This window comes from Dama dama, chromosome 17 (genome assembly GCF_033118175.1).
Source record: "Dama dama isolate Ldn47 chromosome 17, ASM3311817v1, whole genome shotgun sequence".
Lineage (NCBI taxonomy): Eukaryota > Metazoa > Chordata > Mammalia > Artiodactyla > Cervidae > Dama > Dama dama.
In genome coordinates, this window is record NC_083697.1 from 69,714,170 (window position 1) to 69,731,804 (window position 17,635).

The window sequence follows — 17,635 nt, forward strand, 5'->3', positions numbered from 1 at the left end:
GGTGAGAGAGGTTATATAATTTGCCTAAAGCCAAGCACATAGAAAATGGAAGAATGAGACCAGAGCGCACTTGAGATTTATAGTTTGAGAAGTAAACTGCACAAATATTTGTAAATGGCACAAATAAACAAATCTTACACCTATTTCTCAGTTGTACAGTTGGAAGTTCCTCATCTATTTATCCCCTTCCCACATACACACAGAAGTTTGCGGAAGAGCTATGAGGTCTTCAGAAGGAACCTGTTATTCCCTCCCCCGGGGTTGCCTGGATGCGGCAAATGTTAAAGAATAGCAGTGATAAATTTAGCTGAAAGTGGCCAGCAAGGGAGCCCTGAGGCTAAATGTCTGTGCCTCTTGTTTCAAGAATGCCTGTGAGATGCTGATGGATACAATTTTGGAAGAACTTCAGAAGAACCCAGCTTCTCCAGAGCAAGCATCATTGAGTGCGCGCTTACACCGGCCTCCTCCCACCCTGCAGGGCTCAGGGCTTCGGGCTGCGCTCGTTATCACGGGGAAGACCCTGGAGTTTGCCCTGCAGGAGAGTCTGCAGAAGCAGTTCCTGGAGCTGACCGCTCGCTGCCAAGCTGTGGTCTGCTGCCGAGCCACGCCTCTGCAGAAGAGCGAGGTGGTAAAACTGGTGCGCAGCCGCCTCCGGGTGATGACCCTGGCCATCGGTGAGTGGAGGTGGAACCCAGCCCCACGCTTCTTCCTTCCACGTCACACCAACGGCTGATTCTTCCGTTTGTCCTTTCTTGCGTACATTCCTTTGCCCTTCTGTGGGTCTGTCCTTTTCCTCCTTCTTTTTCTCCTTCCCCCGACTCCCTCCCGTTTGCCCTCCATCACCTATTTGGCCCCCTATTATGAATCAGGTGGTAGAGATATGACATAGAAAACAACGTAATAGGAGTCTGTGTTACATATCAGATCCCCAGATCACCTGGGTTAGGAGGGTCATGTAGTTAAACATAGACTTGATAAGTCCCTGAGTTCTACCTTCAAGAAAGTTAAACTCAGGAAAATTAACAATTCATTTATTTATTCATTCAACAACTGTTTATTGAGTGCCTTCTATGTACCAGGCATTTTCCTAGGCAGTGGAGAAAGATGAGTGTACAAAACCGACAAAGTACCTTTTCTTAAGGAGCTTACATCTAGGAGGAGGGCAATGCAGTAAAAAGTGAAACAGAACAAAAAGGTGCAAAGGCTTAAGGTGTCAGATAGTGACAAGTGCTACTGAAAAAGCAAAGTCAAGAGACGAAGAGCATTGGGGGAGGGGAAGGGGCTGCTATTTTAAATAGGTTTTTCAGAGATGGTCTTACTGATTAGGAGGTGTGAGCAGAGACTTGAAGGAGATGATAACGCAGCCATAGGAGATCTGGGGGGAAATTTCTGGCGAAGAAGATGGTGAAATGTCAGGACATGGGCCATGCGCAGTGTGTCAAACCCAAAGCAAGTTGAGCAAAAGGAAGAGTCTTCTGCAGAAACGTGGCAGGCAGCCAGGTCATGGAAAGTCTTGGAGGCCATTAGGAACTTCGGCTTTTATCTGCAGAGATAGGGAGCCACAGGAGGACTTTGGGCAAGGAGGGACGTGAGCTGCCTTAAGTTGGGAAGGGTCACACTAGCTGCTGTGTTGGGAGTAACCGCTGGGTCACAAGGACGTGAGGAAGCCCAAGTGCGCAGCTATTGGACTAATTCAGGGAGAAGATGACTGTGGCTCAGGCCCGAGTTGGAGCTGGGGAGGTGGTGGGATGTGATCAGATAATGGACGTGGTTTGAAGAAAGAGCTGGTGAACTTGGCTGATGGGTTGGATATGTTGAAGAATAGTAGGCATCAAGGGGGAGGTCAAGGTTTATCTCTAAGAATATAAAGGATGGAGCATCCACTTACTGAGATGGAAGCAGGGGTTGTGTCTTATACATATTAAGTTTGAGAAATCTATTAGATGTCAGCAGTGATGGTAGGTAGGCAGCTGGAGATAAAGTCTGAGATTTAGCAGTAAATTTGGGAATTGTAAGTCTAGTGATGATATTTAAAGCCTTGATATTAGATAAGATCACCAAAAAATGAATATAAGTGGAGAAGAGAAACAGGGTGAGATTAAATTCTATGCTACACCAATTCCAGACATTCACACAATGAGAATTCCGTCTCCCTTATTTTCAGTTTCAGGTAGCCTCTCCCCTCAGGATGCTGTTCTAGCCACTGAAAATTCCCACCTTTATATCTCATCCTATTAGCAGCCTGAGAGAAATGATAGCACATGTTTTCAAGTTGCTGGAATAAAGTATCAGGGTTAGGGTGGAATTCTGTTCAACTTTCCTATTGAAAGAACATATAAATGAGTGAATTGTTCAAGGCCCTGGATCCACATGTTCCTAAGGCTAGAACCCCGGACAGTTATCTCAATTAAGTTGAATCATGTATGCATCTCTGAACCAATCACTGAGGCCAGGGAACAGATGATACTAATTCCCTAGGCTTGATTCAGTCGCCCATCCCAAATCTGGAGATTTGGGTTCATCCTAACAAAACGCATGAACTCAGAGTCCCAGGGAAAAGGTAGGACACTTCATTAGAAAACAGGTAAAGTTTGTTGGGCAGTTGGGAACAACCAATGTTCATTACCAGTGAGAATGTAATAACTCCTTTTAAGAAGCTTCCCCTGTGTTGAGACAAGGAAATCTATAGCAACCGTAATACCATGTGACAGGTTTGCTAGAGACACACTAGGAAGGGACATCATATCTAAAAGAAAGATGACGACTCCCCGGTGGTCCAGTGGCTAAGAGTCCGCCTGCCAGTGCAGGAGGCGTGAGTCCAGCGCCTGGTTCCGGAAGACCCCGCATGCCGTGGGGCAGCTGAGCCGGGCGCTGCAGCTGCTGGGGCCCGTGCTCACCAGGGCCTGTCCTCCACAGCAAGAGCAGCTGCTGCAGGAGAAGCCGGCGCCGTGGCTAGAGAGCAGCCCTTGCTCGCTGCAACTAGAGAGAGCCCACACATAGCAACAGAGAGCCCGCATGGCCAGAAATAAGCAAATGCTTAAAAGTAAACGGAATATGAGAAGGATTTCCCAGAGGAAGTGATATCTAAGCTGAGAGAGCAATTAAAATCTAGCAGGGTGGGGCGGGGGTGACGAGGGCAGTATTACAGGAACAGAGAGACAGTAGGGCAGGGCCAGAAGCAGCAGAGGTGTCTGGAAACTGGAAGGAGGGTGAGGGACACAGACAGAGGGGAGGCCAGACCCGGCAGAGGATTCTCAAGTAGGACTAATTTGGAATTCTTCTGATGGCAGTAGGATGCCACCTTGAATTCCTGCTTGGCCAGCGTCCAGGCAGCTTGGAGACATGGGATAAACCTTGAAGGATTAGTTTGTTTGCTTGGGAGGCTGACACTGGTTTGCAGTTTGCATCTTTTCTTCGCTCCTCATCTGTTTGTCCTCTCCTGTCTCACGAAGGTGACGGTGCCAACGATGTCAGCATGATTCAAGTGGCAGACATTGGCATTGGTATCTCTGGGCAAGAAGGCATGCAGGTGAGTAGATGTTGTACACCCAAATACCATAAACTTGACCTTCTCACCCAAAGGCAGCCTTCTCCACAGGCATATCTCTGTGGCAGAGTGAGGCTGTCTGCCGCTAGCTCAGGAGTGAGCGACAGGGCATTTATCCATTCATTCGCTCAGGTATTCTTTACTAGGTGAGTATTAAGGTATTCTCCTGGGTAATTTTAACTTACCTGTTCAGTTTTAAAAATATAACTTACCTAAATCATAAGAACATACGTTTTATCTCTGTAATAACTATGACTTGACACTGAGAGCTACTAAAGGTTTGTATAAAAGACCTAAAGATCCTAAAGAGAGAGGGAGATGCGGAGAGAAGATGGGAGAGAATGAGGGAAGTGTGATTCCCAGTTTTTATGTGTGTGTGTGTGTGCATTGCATAGTGTTGTAGGCGCAAAATTCAGGAAGAGGCTTGGACAAAAGACTGCTTGTCATGATTGGAGCAAGTGCTGTCAAAAGAAAGTGGGATGTGAGGTTTAGGGTTTCCTGAGAATTGTAAATTATGATGTCTTTACAGAACATGAGAAATTCAAATACCTCCTGTGCCTGCCACGTTATTAATAGTCATGTGAAGTCATAACTGTATACTTTTATATTCTCTTCATTGAGCAAATGCTCTCTGAGGGTTCTTTCTAAGGGAGCTGCGTTCCAGGGAGGCACGCTTGCTGAAATCACATCATGAATTGTAGACCAGAGAGAACTCCTCTTTCCTTGGATCAACTGGAAAGCTGGGTGGTAACTCCAGGCAACCCATGAAGGCTCTCTCTGCAGGGGTTTTTGCTTGTTTGGAGAGGGCTTTTTTTGGGAGGGGGGGGGTCGTGGTCTGCATGTAAGGCTTAAACTACATATTTTAAAAAATTTTTATTTGAGTATAGCTGACTTAAAATGTTATGTTAGTTTCAATTTTACAGCAAAATGAATCAGTTATACATATACCGAACTGCTTTTAGATTCTTTTGCCACATGGGCTATTACAGAGTATTTAGTAGAGTTCCCTGTGCTGGGCAATAGATCCTTATTAGTTATCTGTTTTATATATAGTATACATGTCAATCCCTATCTCCCAGTTTACCCCTGTCCCCTTACACCCTGGTAACCATACATTTGTTTTCTACATCTGTGACTTTGTTTCTGTTTTGTGAGTAAGTTCATTTGTACTCTTTTTTTTTTTTTTTTTTTAAGATTCCCACCTATGTTTGATATTTGTCTCTGTGATTTACTACACTTAAACCACATTTTGACCATCCCGCGTATGTTTGATATTTGTCTCTGTGATTTACTACACTTAAACCACATTTTGACCAGTCTGAGCCTGCTGGAGGTCGGCCTGCCATGCTGTCTGTTCCAACATGTTTTGCTCAGGGTGACACTCTCTCTGTCATCTCCACAGGCTGTGATGGCCAGCGACTTTGCTGTTTCTCAGTTTAGACATCTCAGCAAGCTCCTCCTTGTCCATGGGCATTGGTGTTATACCCGTCTTTCCAACATGATTCTCTATTTTTTCTACAAGAACGTGGTATGTAGCTCCAGAGAATTCATCCTTTTCCCTGTGACCCTTCCTCTCCTGCTGGTGTAAGGGGTGAAGAGGGAGGGCCCAACGTTAAGCTTGCTTTGCTTATTGATGTTTGGGAAGCAGCCAGGATGACTCCTGCTGTCTTACTAGGAATAATCTGCTATGTTTCAGCAGCTGACAGCAAATTGCTAGGCTTGTCCATCTGCTAGCATTTTCTATCCCCTATGCATTTAAATTCAATTAAACCCTGTCTGATTCATTTAGAGTCCAGTTTTTGACCTTCTGTAAAATGATTGTGACAAGTAGAATTATGAAATGTTTAATGCTGTCTGTCAGCAAAGGTTTGCTTCCATTTTACAGGAGATTAAAAAAAAAATCTACTGTCTCTAATGGATGTCCCATGTGGTATTTTGAAGATGCAGATACAAATGAAAGCCTAGGATAGTGCCTTAGCCTATGGAGCTGGCTAGTACCACTAGATAAAGAATTCTATGGCAAGCCTATAAAATGTGTTTGTACTTGGTAGCTGTAATTCTGAAAAGGGCAGAGTTTGATTAGTAAGCATCTTGGCTTTTAATCTTCAACTTATTGTTTAAATTTCAGTTTCCTCTTTTATAAACCCATGTTGACCTTAGGTTGCTTCACCTAAATCCCTTCTTAGTGGGATGATTAGGTAAATATGTCATGATTTTCAATGAAATTTATTCTTGGTCTTTTGAGTCCATATGTTGCAAGTTGGTAGTAAACAAAAATTTACATCAATACTGAAATACCATTTTTAGGGAAAAGATGACTTAGGGTCATTTTTAGATCTGTGCATGTGTGTGTTTGTCTATCAGCAGCAGGAACATTTTTTTTTTCTTCTAGCACAGTGAGCTTTTCAGGCAGCTCTCAGTACCTTACTGTTAGAATTAGCACACTTACTCACCAGAGTACAACATGCAGAGGACATCACGCACAATGCCGGGCTGGAGGAAGCACAAGTGGAACCCAGATTGCCGGCAGAAATATCAATAACCTCGGATATGCAGATGACACCACCCTTATGGCAGAAAGTGTAGAAGAACTAAAGAGCCTCTTGATGAAACTGAAAGAGGAGAGTCAAAAAGTTGACTTAAAGCTCAACATTCAGAAAACTGAGATCATGGCATCCAGTCCCATCACTTCATGGCAAATAGATGGGGAAACAGTGGACACAGTGACAGACTATTTTCTTGGGCTGCAAAATCACTGCAGATGGTGATTGCAGCCATGAAATAAAAAGACACTCGCTGCTTGGAAGAAAAGCTATGACCAAACTAGACAGCATATTAAAAAGCAGAGACATTACTTTACCAACAAAGGTCCATCTAGTCAGCTATGGCTTTTCCAGTAGTCATGTATGGATGTGAGAGTTGGACTATAAAGAAAGTTGAGCGCTGAAGAATTGATGCTTTTGAACTGTGGTGTTAGAGAAGACTCTTGAGAGTCCCTTGGACTGCAAGGAGATCCAACCAGTCCATTCTAAAGGAAATCTGTCCTGAATATTCATTGGAAGGACTGATGCTGAAGCTGAAGCTCCAATACTTCAGCCATGTGATGCAAAGAGCTGACTCATTTGAAAAGACTCTGATGCTGGGAAATATTTAATGCAGGAGGAGAAGGGGATGCCCGAAGATAAGATGGTTGGATGGCATCACCAACTCGATGGACTTGAGTTTGAGCAAACTCTGGGAGCTGGTGATGGACAGGGAAGCCTGGTGTGCTGCAGTCCATGGGGTCACAGAGTCGGACATGACTGAGCGACTGAACTGAGCTGAACACTTAGTCAAAGTTTTAATAAAAAACTTTACAAAAATATTTGAAATGCATAATGTCTCTGTCTGAGTGTTGACTCTGGGTTAGGCTGTGATCTGTAATGTAAAATTCCAGGACTCAGTGGTCTGTGACTTTAAGAAAGGAGCCCCTCTCCTAGGCTTCATTTTCATATCTTTGCATTTTTCTACTTCTATTAATATTATAATGCCCTGGTGGTTCAGTGGTGAAAAATCCACCTGCAAAGTAGGAGACACAAGTTTGATCCCTGGGTCCGTAAGATCCCCTGAAGAAGGAAATGGGAAACCCACTCCAGTATTCTTGCCAGGATGATCCCAGAGGAGGAAGAGCCTGGTGGGTTACACTCCAGGGTTAACAAAGAGTCAGACACAACTTAGCGACTAAACAAACAGCAACAGTTATGATGTAGCCCACTTCACCACTCCCTCCTTTTAACTCCATATTTTTAGCTAACATTAGAAAGGGATGCCACATGCTCTTGGAGAGAGAGAATGTTTATTTGTAGAAAGTGCATTACCAGGGAACAGGGACCCCACGGTCTTCCAGCTCCATAAACCTTGATGGCTGTTCACACTGAAATCCTCCCAACTTGTTTCTGCCTCTTTCTTGCCTAGCCAAACAGGGAATGGTTTGTAAACTATGGAGAATAGGGCCAGTATCACAAGCCATTTGAGCAGCTTAGCTTTCTGGGACTGTGGTTTTTTTATCTTGAACCAATTTTGAGATAGTAATAAAGGCTATGGATTCAGTCCCCAGTTAGCACCCCAAACTGCACATACCCTAAACTACTATGTTTTCAGGAGCAAGGCATGATAAATATCCATGGACCCTAGGCTAAGAAGCTATATTCTAAGGATTGTGGCCCCCATCCTATAGTGTTCCAGGGTATCTATGGTGCCAATAATAATAATATCTTAATTAATGTTGATTAAAAGGCACTTTATTCTTGCTTGAGAACCCCAAGAACATATGAAAAGGCCACTGAAAGATGAACTCCCCAGGTTGATAGGTGCCCAATATGCTATTGGAGATCAGTGGAGAAATAACTCCAGAAAGAATGAAGGGATGGAGCGAAAGCAAAAACAACACCCAGTTGAGGATGTGACTGGTGATAGAAGGAAGGTTCGATGCTGTAAAGAGCAATATTGCATAGGAACCTGGAATGTTAGGTCCGTGAAATCAAGACAAACTGAAAGTGGTCAAACAGGAGATGACAAGAGTGAACGTCGACATTCTAGGAGTCAGTGAACTAAAATGGACTGGAATGGGTGAATTTAACTCAGATGACTGTTATATCTACTACTGTGGGCAGGCATCCCTTAGAAGAAATGGAGTAGCCATCATAGTCAACAGGAGAGTCTGAAATGCAGTACTTGGATGCAATCTCAAAATCAACAGAATAATCTGTTTGTTTCCAAGGCAAACCATTCAATCACTGTAATCCAAATCTATGCCCAGACCAGTAATGCTGAAGAAGCTGAAGTTGAATAGTTCTATGAAGACCAAAAAACCTTTTAGAATACGCAAAAAAGATGTCCTTTTCACTAAAGGGGACTGGAATGCAAAAGTAGGAACTCAAGAAACACCTGGAGTAACGGGCAAATTTGCCCTTGGAGTACAGAATGAAGCAGGGCAAAGGCTAATAGAATTTTGCCAAGAGAACCCACTGGTCATAGCAAACACCCTCTTCCAACAACACAAGAGAAGACTCTACACATGGACATCACCAGACGGCCAACACTGAAATCAGATTGATTATGTTCTTTGCAGCCAAAGATGAAGAAGCGCTATTCAGTTCAGTTCAGTCACTCAAACGTGTCCGACTCTTTGCGACCCCATGAACCGCAGCACGCCAGGGCTCCCTGTCCATCACCAACTGCCAGAGTTTACCCAAACCCATGTCCACTGAGTCAGTGATGCCATTCAACCATCTCATCCTCTGTCGTCACCTTCTCCTCCTGCCCTCAATCTTTCCCAGCATCAGGGTCTTTTCAAATGAGTCAGCTCTTCGCATCAGGTGGCCAAAGTATTGGAGTTTCAGCTTCAACATCAGTCCTTCCAATGAACACCCAGGACTGATCTCCTTTAGGATGGACTGGTTGGATCTCCTTGCAGTCCAAGGGCCTCTCAAGAGTCTTTTCCAACACCACACTTCAAAAGCATCAATTATTCAGTGCTCAGCTTTCTTTATAGTCCAAATCTCACAACCATACATGACCCCTGGAAAAACATAGCCTTGACTAAACAACCTTTGTTGACAAAGTAATGTCCCTGCTTTTTAATATGCTGTCTAGGTTGGTCATAACTTTCCTTCCAAGGAGTAAGCGTCTTTTAATTTCATGGCTGCAATCACCATCTGCAGTGATCTTGGAGCCCCCCAAAAATAAAGTCTGACACTGTTTCCACTGTGTCCCCATCTATTTGCCATGAAGTGATGGGACTGAATGCCATGATCTTAGGTTTCTGAATGTTGAGCTTTAAGCATACTTTTTGACTCTCCTCTTTCACTTTCATCAAGATGCTCTTTAGTTCTTCTTCACTTTCTGCCATAACGGTGGTGTCATCTGCATATCTGAGGTTATTGATATTTCTCACAGCAATCTTGATTCCAGCTTGTGCTTCCTCCAGCCCAGCGTTTCTCATGATGTACTCTGCATATAAGTTAAATAAGCAGGGTTACAATGTACAGCCTTGACATACTCCTTTTCCTATTTGGAACTAGTCTGTTGTTCCATGTCTAGTTCTAACTGTTGCTTCCTGACCTGCATGTAGGTTTCTCAAGAGGCAGGTCAGGTGGTCTGGTATTCCCATCCCTTTCAGAATTTTCCACAGTTTGTTGTGATCCACACAGTCAAAGGCTTTGGCATAGTCAATAAAGCAGAAATAGATGTTTTTCTGGAACTCCCTTGCTTTTTCGATGATCCAGCAGATGTTGGCAGTTTGATCTCTGGTTCCTCTGCTTTCTCTAAAACCAGCTTGAACATCTGGAAGTTCACGAGATACAGAGAACCTCTATACAGCCAGCAAAAACAAGACCGGGAGCTGACTGTGGCTCAGATATTACCGAATTCAGACTTAAATTGACCTGCCTCTTGAGAAATCTGTATGCAGGTCAGGAAGCAACAGTTAGAACTGGACATGGAACAACAGACTGGTTCCAAATAGGAAAAGGAGTACGTCAAGGCTGTATATTGTCACCCTGCTTATTTAACTTATATGCAGAGTACATCATGAGAAACGCTGGGCTGGAAGAAGCACAAGCTGGAATCAAGATTGCAGGGAAAAATAGCAGTTACCTCACATATGCAGATGACTCCACCCTTATGGGGTGGGGAAAACCAGTAGACCACTAGACCATTCAGGTATGACCTAAATCAAATCCCTTATGACTATACAGTGGAAGGGAGAAATAGATTTAAGGGACTAGATCTTTTAAACAGAGTGCCTGATGAACTATGGACAGAGGTTTGTGACACTGTATAGGAGGCAGGGAGCAAGACCATCCCCAAGAAAAAGAAATTTAACAAAGCAAAACAGCTGTCTGAGGAGACCTTACAAATAGCTGTGAAAAGACGAGAAGCGAAAAGCAAAGGAGAAAAGGAAAGAGATACCCATTTGAATGCAGAGTTCCAAAGATTAGCAAGGAGAGATCAGAAAGCCTTCCTCAGTGATCAATGCAAAGAAATAGAGGAAAACAACAGAATGGGAAAGACTAGAGATCTCTTGAAGAAAATGAGAGATACCAAGAGAACATTTCATGCAAAGGTGGGCTCAATAAAGGGCAGAAATGGTATGGACCTAACAGAAGCAGAAAATATTAAGAAGAGGTGGCAAGAATACACAGAAGAACTGTACAAAAAAGATCTTCACAACCCAGATAATTATGATGGTGTGATCACTCACCTAGAGCCAGACATCCTGGAATGTGAAGTCAAGCGGGCCTTAGGAAGCATCACTACGAACGAAGCTAGTGGAGGTGATATTATTCCAGTTGAGCTATTTCACATCCTAAAAAATGATGCTGTGAAAGTGCTTCACTCAATATGTCAGCAAATTTGGAAAACTCAGCAGTGACCACAGGACTGGAAAAGGTCAGTTTTCATTCCACTCCCAAAGAAAGGCAATGGCAAAGAATGTTCAAACTACTGTACAATTGCACTCATCTCACATGCTAGCAAAGTAATGCTCAAAATTCTCCAAGCCAGGCTTCAGCAATATGTGAACCGTGAACTTCCAGATGTTCAAGCTGGATTGAGAAAAGGCAGAGGAACCAGATCAAATTGCCAACATCCACTGGATCATCAAAAAAGCAAGGAAGTTACAGAAAAACATCTGTTTCTGTTTTATTGACTATGCCAAAGCCTTTGTCTGGATCACAATAAACTGTGGAAAATTCTTCAAGAGATGGGAATACCAGACCACCTGACCTGCCTCTTGAGAAACCTACATGCAGGTCAGGAAGCAACAGTTAGAACTGGACATGGAACAACAGACTGGTTCCAAATAGGAAAAGGAGTACGTCAAGGCTGTATACTGTCACCCTGCTTATTTAACTTATATAGAGTAGATAGTGGGAAACGCTGGGCTGGATGAAGCACAAGCTGGAATCAAGATTGCTGTGAGAAATATCAATAACCTCAGATATGCAGATGACACCACCCTTGTGGCAGAGAGTGAAGAGGAACTAAAGAGCCTCTTGATAAAGGTGAAAGAGGAGAGTCAAAAAGTTTGCTTAAAGCTCAACATTCAGAAACCTAAGATCATGGCATTCAGTCCCATCACTTCATGGCAAATAGATGGGGACACAGTGGAAACAGTGTCAGACTTTATTTTTGGGGGGCTCCAAAATCACTGCAGATGGTGATTGCAGCCATGAAATTAAAAGACGCTTACTCCTTGGAAGGAAAGTTATGACCAACCTAGACAGCATATTAAAAAGCAGAGATATTACTTTGTCAACAAAGGTCCGTCTAGGCAAGGCTATGTATTTTCCAAGGGTCATGTATCGATGTGAGATTTGGACTATAAAGAAAGCTGAGCACTGAATAATTGATGCTTTTGAAGTGTGGTGTTGGAAAAGACTCTTGAGAGGCCCTTGGACTGCAAGGAGATCTAACCAGTCCATCCTAAAGGAGATCAGTCCTGGGTGTTCATTGGAAGGACTGATGTTGAAGCTGAAACTCCAATACTTTGGCCACCTGATGCGAAGAGCTGACTCATTTGAAAAGACCCTGATGCTGGGAAAGATTGAGGGCAGGAGGAGAAGGTGACGACAGAGGATGAGATGGCAGGATGGCATCACCAACTTAATGGACATGGGTTTGGGTGGACTTGGTAGTTGGTGATGGACAGGGAGCCCTGGCGTGCTGCGGTTCATGGGGTCGCAAAGAATCAGATACGACTGAGCGACTGAAGTGAACTCAAAAGTCACTTTATAGTTCATGGGCAGTTTCTAACTGGATCTTGATTTTAAGACCTGATGTGGGATAATTCTCATTTTCCAGATAGAGAAATCAAAATTTATAGAGGTTTTTAAAATGACCTAAAGTCATATAGTCATATAGAAAGTGTCCCCTGGGACTTGAAAGAAGACCCCCTAAATCTGAGTCGAATGACCTTTCCTGTGTCCTACATTGCTTCAGGGCACAAAGCTTTTGCTATTGCAGACTTGGTGCACATGAGACAAAGTACTGAAACTATATAGAATGTATGTGCTTGGCCTCTAGGATGACCACCTGCCCTGGTTTGCCTGGGTCTACCCCAGTTTAAGTCGTAAGAGTACCATGTCCTGAGAAACTCTTGTCTCAGGCAAACTGGGATGGTTGCCCACCCACTGGCACCATCCCACTTCACCACCAAAGAAATAATCGAGAACTCAGAAAACAAGTGAATGAACATTTGGCTTCTACCTACCAGCTACCTACCAGCTGCTACCAGCATGGGTCCAGCTTCTCTTTATCTGGAGCTGGAATGTCTCCATTTGAATCCTGGCTCTGCCACTTACTTGCCAGGTAACTTTAGGCAAGTTCCTTAGTCTCCCCATGCCTCACTTTCCTCATCCACGTTGTTATGAAAATTAAATGAATGATTTATAAAGCTCTTAGAACCGTGAGTGCCAGCACCACATAGTAAACTGTCTGTATGTGTGTGTGTGTGTGTTTTAATAAAACATTTACCAAAATAAAAGGTGTGAGGTCAGCTGTGGTTCTCCATTCTGTCAGCAAAGAAACTGTTCTGGGAGGCTGAGATCACACCGTTCAGAGCCGCGCTGGGTGGCATGTGTGGTCATGGCTCTCACAGCAGACTCTAAGATGTGACTTTTTCTTTGTGTCCCTAGGCCTATGTGAACCTCCTTTTCTGGTACCAGTTCTTTTGTGGGTTTTCAGGAACATCCATGACTGACTACTGGGTCTTGATCTTCTTCAACCTCCTTTTCACATCTGCACCTCCCGTCATTTATGGAGTCCTAGAGAAAGACGTGTCTGCAGAGACCCTCATGCAGCTGCCCGATCTCTACAGGAGTGGCCAGAGGTCAGAGGTGGGTGCTCCAGCAGAAACGTGCACACCGATACACAGCAGTCGTCAAAGTCAGGCATCTTCCAGGGTGCTTGGCTCAAATACTCTGGTGTATTGAAATGTGTCTGAATCATCGGTGTTTGTTTCCAGAGATCTCTCCTAACACAGCAGGCATTAAGTTACTCATTTCTGAAAGAAAACAAAGAAAACTATGAAAGACCTCAGGTGCTTCTAAGAAGAAATCCAGTCTTCAGACCTTACAAATAACATTATCTAGTATTTCCTAAACCCCCGGCACCTTCTGCTGGGCAAACTACGAATTATTCACAGTCCCATTTATCTTGACAAAGCACTTTGAGAGAGAACCTGGTGTTGTTTCTATTCTAAGATGAAGAATGTGAACTTCAAAGGGGCTGAGGAATTTTTCCAGAAATCTCATAGCTATTTTTTTTTTAAAAGCAGAACTGGGATGGGAACCCTTCTTAGTCTGGTTCTAAAGCCAAAATTAAATTCTTCAGGTTTTACTGTCATGCGAAATAGTGGTATGATCTTACCGCCTCCCTCTCCCTAAACCCATGTCCACCTTCCACTTAATTAATCTCTCAGTCCTGTCCACCCACCTCTGATATATCCCTTATATCTGTCCCCTCTCCATCCTTCTCTCAGCCCTCATTACCTCTTACCCATAATATCATAGTTACCAATTAATTGAGCTAGTTGTCTCAAAACTCTTCTCTTTTGTCTAGTTCATCTTTTACAAAATTAATAACTATTTTTGAGATAGCCTTATGAACATTATGTAATGCCTGTTATATGCCAGGCATATATATATATGCGCATACATTTATGTATGTAAACTGCTTAACATACATAAATGTAATTCTCAAAATGACCCTTCAGGATAGATGCTGTCATTGGCCACTCTGTAGATGAGGAAAGTCAGGCACAAGGAGGTATCTTAAGTACCACCCCTGTCACCGAGCTTGTGAGTGGTGCAGATGAGCCCCAGTTCCCAAGCCTCTGCTGCGTTGCCGAGAGAACACTGATGCTGCCTTTAGTCCTTGGGTGCTCCCAACCCCTTTGCTATTTAATGGCCAGAAATCCAAAGTGCTCTCATAAGTGCTCAGGATCACAGCGACTGGGTGGACCAGCAACCTATAGATACCTATAAAGGGACAAAGCTGAGGGCTTAGTCTGGTAAGACATTGTAGCCTTAAGAAGAAGTCTATGTTAGTCAGGACTCTTCAGTTTCAGTTGACATAAAACCAGCTCAAACTGGCTTGATGAAAAAGGGAAAATATTGGCCCCCTAGCTGCAAAATCCAGGACTAATGGTGACATCTATTTTTCTTTTTTAAATTTAATTTTTATTTTGTACTGGAGTGTAGTTGATTTACAATGTTGTGTAAGACACCGTTATTCTTAAATCAGCTGTAACTGTGCTGGTTATGGCCCCTTGGCTCAGCTGACAGTGACAGGGTTAGTCGCTCAGTCATGCCCAGCTCTTTGCAACCCCATGGACTGTAGCCTGCCAGGGCCCTCTGTCCATGGGGTTCTCCAGGCAAGAACAGTGAAGGGGTTGCCATTCTCTTCTCTAGTGGATCTTCCCCACCCAGGCATCGAACTCAGGTCTTGTGCGTTGGGATTTGAGTCCTACACTTTTCGCTGTGTGTACTGCTGTGACTGGAAAGATCGTTTTCTCGCCAACCAGGCCTGGGATGTGGATCTTTCCTGACGACAGAGCTTAACCACATGGACAGGGTTGGGAAGGAGGGTTTCCTGTCAAAGGGCTGGAGAAATGAAAATGAGACCCAGGTAAGAAATTCATGCATTGAGTTTCACTGGACTCACTATCCTGAAGACACTGACCCAGAACAGCACGTGTTACAAATGATGGGTGGTGGTTAGCCTGAGTTTACATTCTGGCTCAGTGGTATGTGACCTTGGTAAGTTATGTTACTTGCCTGTACTCCAGTTTCTTTATTTATGGAGATTACGTGAGGATTAAGTAAGATAATATGTATAAAAGTTCCAGCCATATTACACTCTCAGTGTTGTTTTTATCCCACCCCTAGACTTAACCAGAAATTTGAGGAAATCCTAAATATAAAATGATGTTTTATTTTTGTCAGTCCAACTTTCTTCTGGGTTGAACTGCCTTTCCAGACTGGAGAGTAAGTTAATGTCCTTAGGCTCATGGGTATGGGCTTCCCTGATCGCTCAGTTGGTAGGGAGTCCGCCTGCAATGCAGGAGACCCTGGTTCGATTCCAGGGTCGGGAAGATCAGCTAGAGAAGGGATAGGCTACCCTCTCCAGTATTCTTGGGCTTCCCTTGTGGCTCAGCTGGTAAAGAATCCACCTGCAATACGGGAGACCTGTGTTCGATCCCTGGGTTGGGAAGATCCCCTGGAGAAGGGAAAGGCTCATGGGGCAGTCAACGCAAGAAGAAGTCAGCTTCCAGGGAGGAGGAAATCCTTACAATTCTTCAGTTTCATCCAATTCATTTCGATCAAAGAACCAAATGGGATATTCTAAAAAAGTCCAATCTGACTTAAGGTTCAAAGTCAGGGGTGCAGGAATGTGTGGCTGATAGTAATGAAGTTGTCCTGCACCCCAGGTCTAAGTTAGATTCCAAGTCCGTTGAGGAAAGAAGGATAGAAGGGAGACGGTTTATGTTTTTATAGCTGGTGTTTCAGAAGCCCATTTGTACAGCCTGAAGATTGTAATTGGTCTTTACCCTGGAAGAGTTGAGGTCATTGTTTCCTCTTGTTGAGCCGTGCTATCAATCCTGTGCACACATTGTTCTATCGAGCCGGCCAGTTTTGTAATACATGGTGATTGCAGGCTGTGTCCCAGCATGTGGCTATTGATAAAAAGTAATTGATTTCATTGATTTACCTTCCGGAAGAGTTGTCCTTTCTGTGAACTTGGCCTCCAAACAAATTCTGTTTTATGTTTGGGCCATTTCCTGTGTTTGGTGTCATGAAAGATAACTTTCCAGGCTTACAGCATCTCTCTCCTTGAAAGGAGATGGGTCTGGAAGGCCGCAGTGAGAGATGTCCCTTCCAAACAGCTGTCATCTATTACCATCTTTCTTCACCCACACAGCCTTCTGGCTTTAACTTCATGTGGATTTTTGCCTCTCAGTTTCCAGGGATCTCCTGAGTTACTCCTTTCAGCCTCTCATTTGTCTTATCCTTGACACTTCCCTGCCCCAGAGTCCCCTAATTCACAGGACCGTGAAGAAGGTGTACTTGCTACCTTTTGGCTCTAGGTGTTCTGAGCAGCCCCTGTCCCCCTAGGAGCATGGAGCTGTATTTCAGCTTATCCCGGCATTGTTCAGTCTTGTGCAGTGACATTTTGGTGGCCCTTTGACTCTGCTACATTCTCTTCCAGCATTTGGTTGTGCTTACTTTATGGACACTCGAAGAAAGGTAGGTAGAAGATTCCATCATTCCAATGAGAAAACTGTAACAGAAGGTACAGGGAAAAGTAGACGGGAAACCATGACTCTTCATCACTTTGATTTTTCCAGAGGACAAAGAGACTAAAAAACAAAAGAAAAAAGATAGATGCCTCAAACTTCTTTTGAGGGCTGGAAGAACGTATATGGAGATTTCGAACATTTATAAAGCTTTAGAAGACAGATACCCATTTTGAAGAAAATTTCAGCCTCTTTTTTCATTTTAAAGGAAATAAGACTATAAACATGTTAAGAAAAGGAAAAAGTAGCTCAAGGACATGATATGTGTGTTGTTGTCATTTTCGTCTGTGGCAGACGTCACTAATAAACCATAGCTCTCCATCCTTCCTGTCAGGTCTGAATGGAGCCTCAGAATCCTTCTGCACACACAGTATTATTTGTTCAGAATTATCTTCTATTTGAAAACCTGTTTTCAGTCGTTTGACTGGTATCTATACTTGATCTTTCTCTTTCTGCGGGCTTTTGGTAGGAAGCAGTTTAGCACATGAAAAGTTAGGTAAGAATAGCTTACTAATCCAAGAAATAGCTGTTGGGTACTTGCTGTGTGCCAGGCCCTGCTTTAACCACTTGAATAAAAGAATCTAGGTCCCGCTTTATGAAGCTTGCCTTCTGTTGAGAGAAACAGGAAATGGTTAGGTAAACAAGATGATTTCCGATTGTGATGAAAGACTTCTAAGGGCCCCTGGTATTAATAGTAAATGATAAGTGGACATAGCTTTTAGATTGGTCTGAGGTCTATGCCGCTGTGA

General features: G+C 43.6%; 1 protein-coding gene across 7 annotated transcripts in view; it reads left to right on the forward strand.

Annotated features, from left to right (window-relative positions):
- Nucleotides 1–17,635, forward strand: part of ATP10D (ATPase phospholipid transporting 10D (putative)) — a 134,502-nt gene that overhangs the window by 103,986 nt on the left and 12,881 nt on the right. For 5 of the 7 annotated variants that reach the window (XM_061164683.1, XM_061164688.1, XM_061164684.1 and 2 more), the window contains 4 exons: nt 365–674; nt 3,453–3,529; nt 4,950–5,075; nt 13,225–13,425. In XM_061164683.1, coding sequence (XP_061020666.1) covers nt 365–674; nt 3,453–3,529; nt 4,950–5,075; nt 13,225–13,425 — 714 coding nt within the window. Of the gene's footprint in view, nt 1–364; nt 675–3,452; nt 3,530–4,949; nt 5,076–5,939; nt 8,562–13,224; nt 13,426–17,635 lie in introns of those variants that run through there. The other 2 variants (XM_061164687.1, XM_061164690.1) reach the window with 2 other exon arrangements.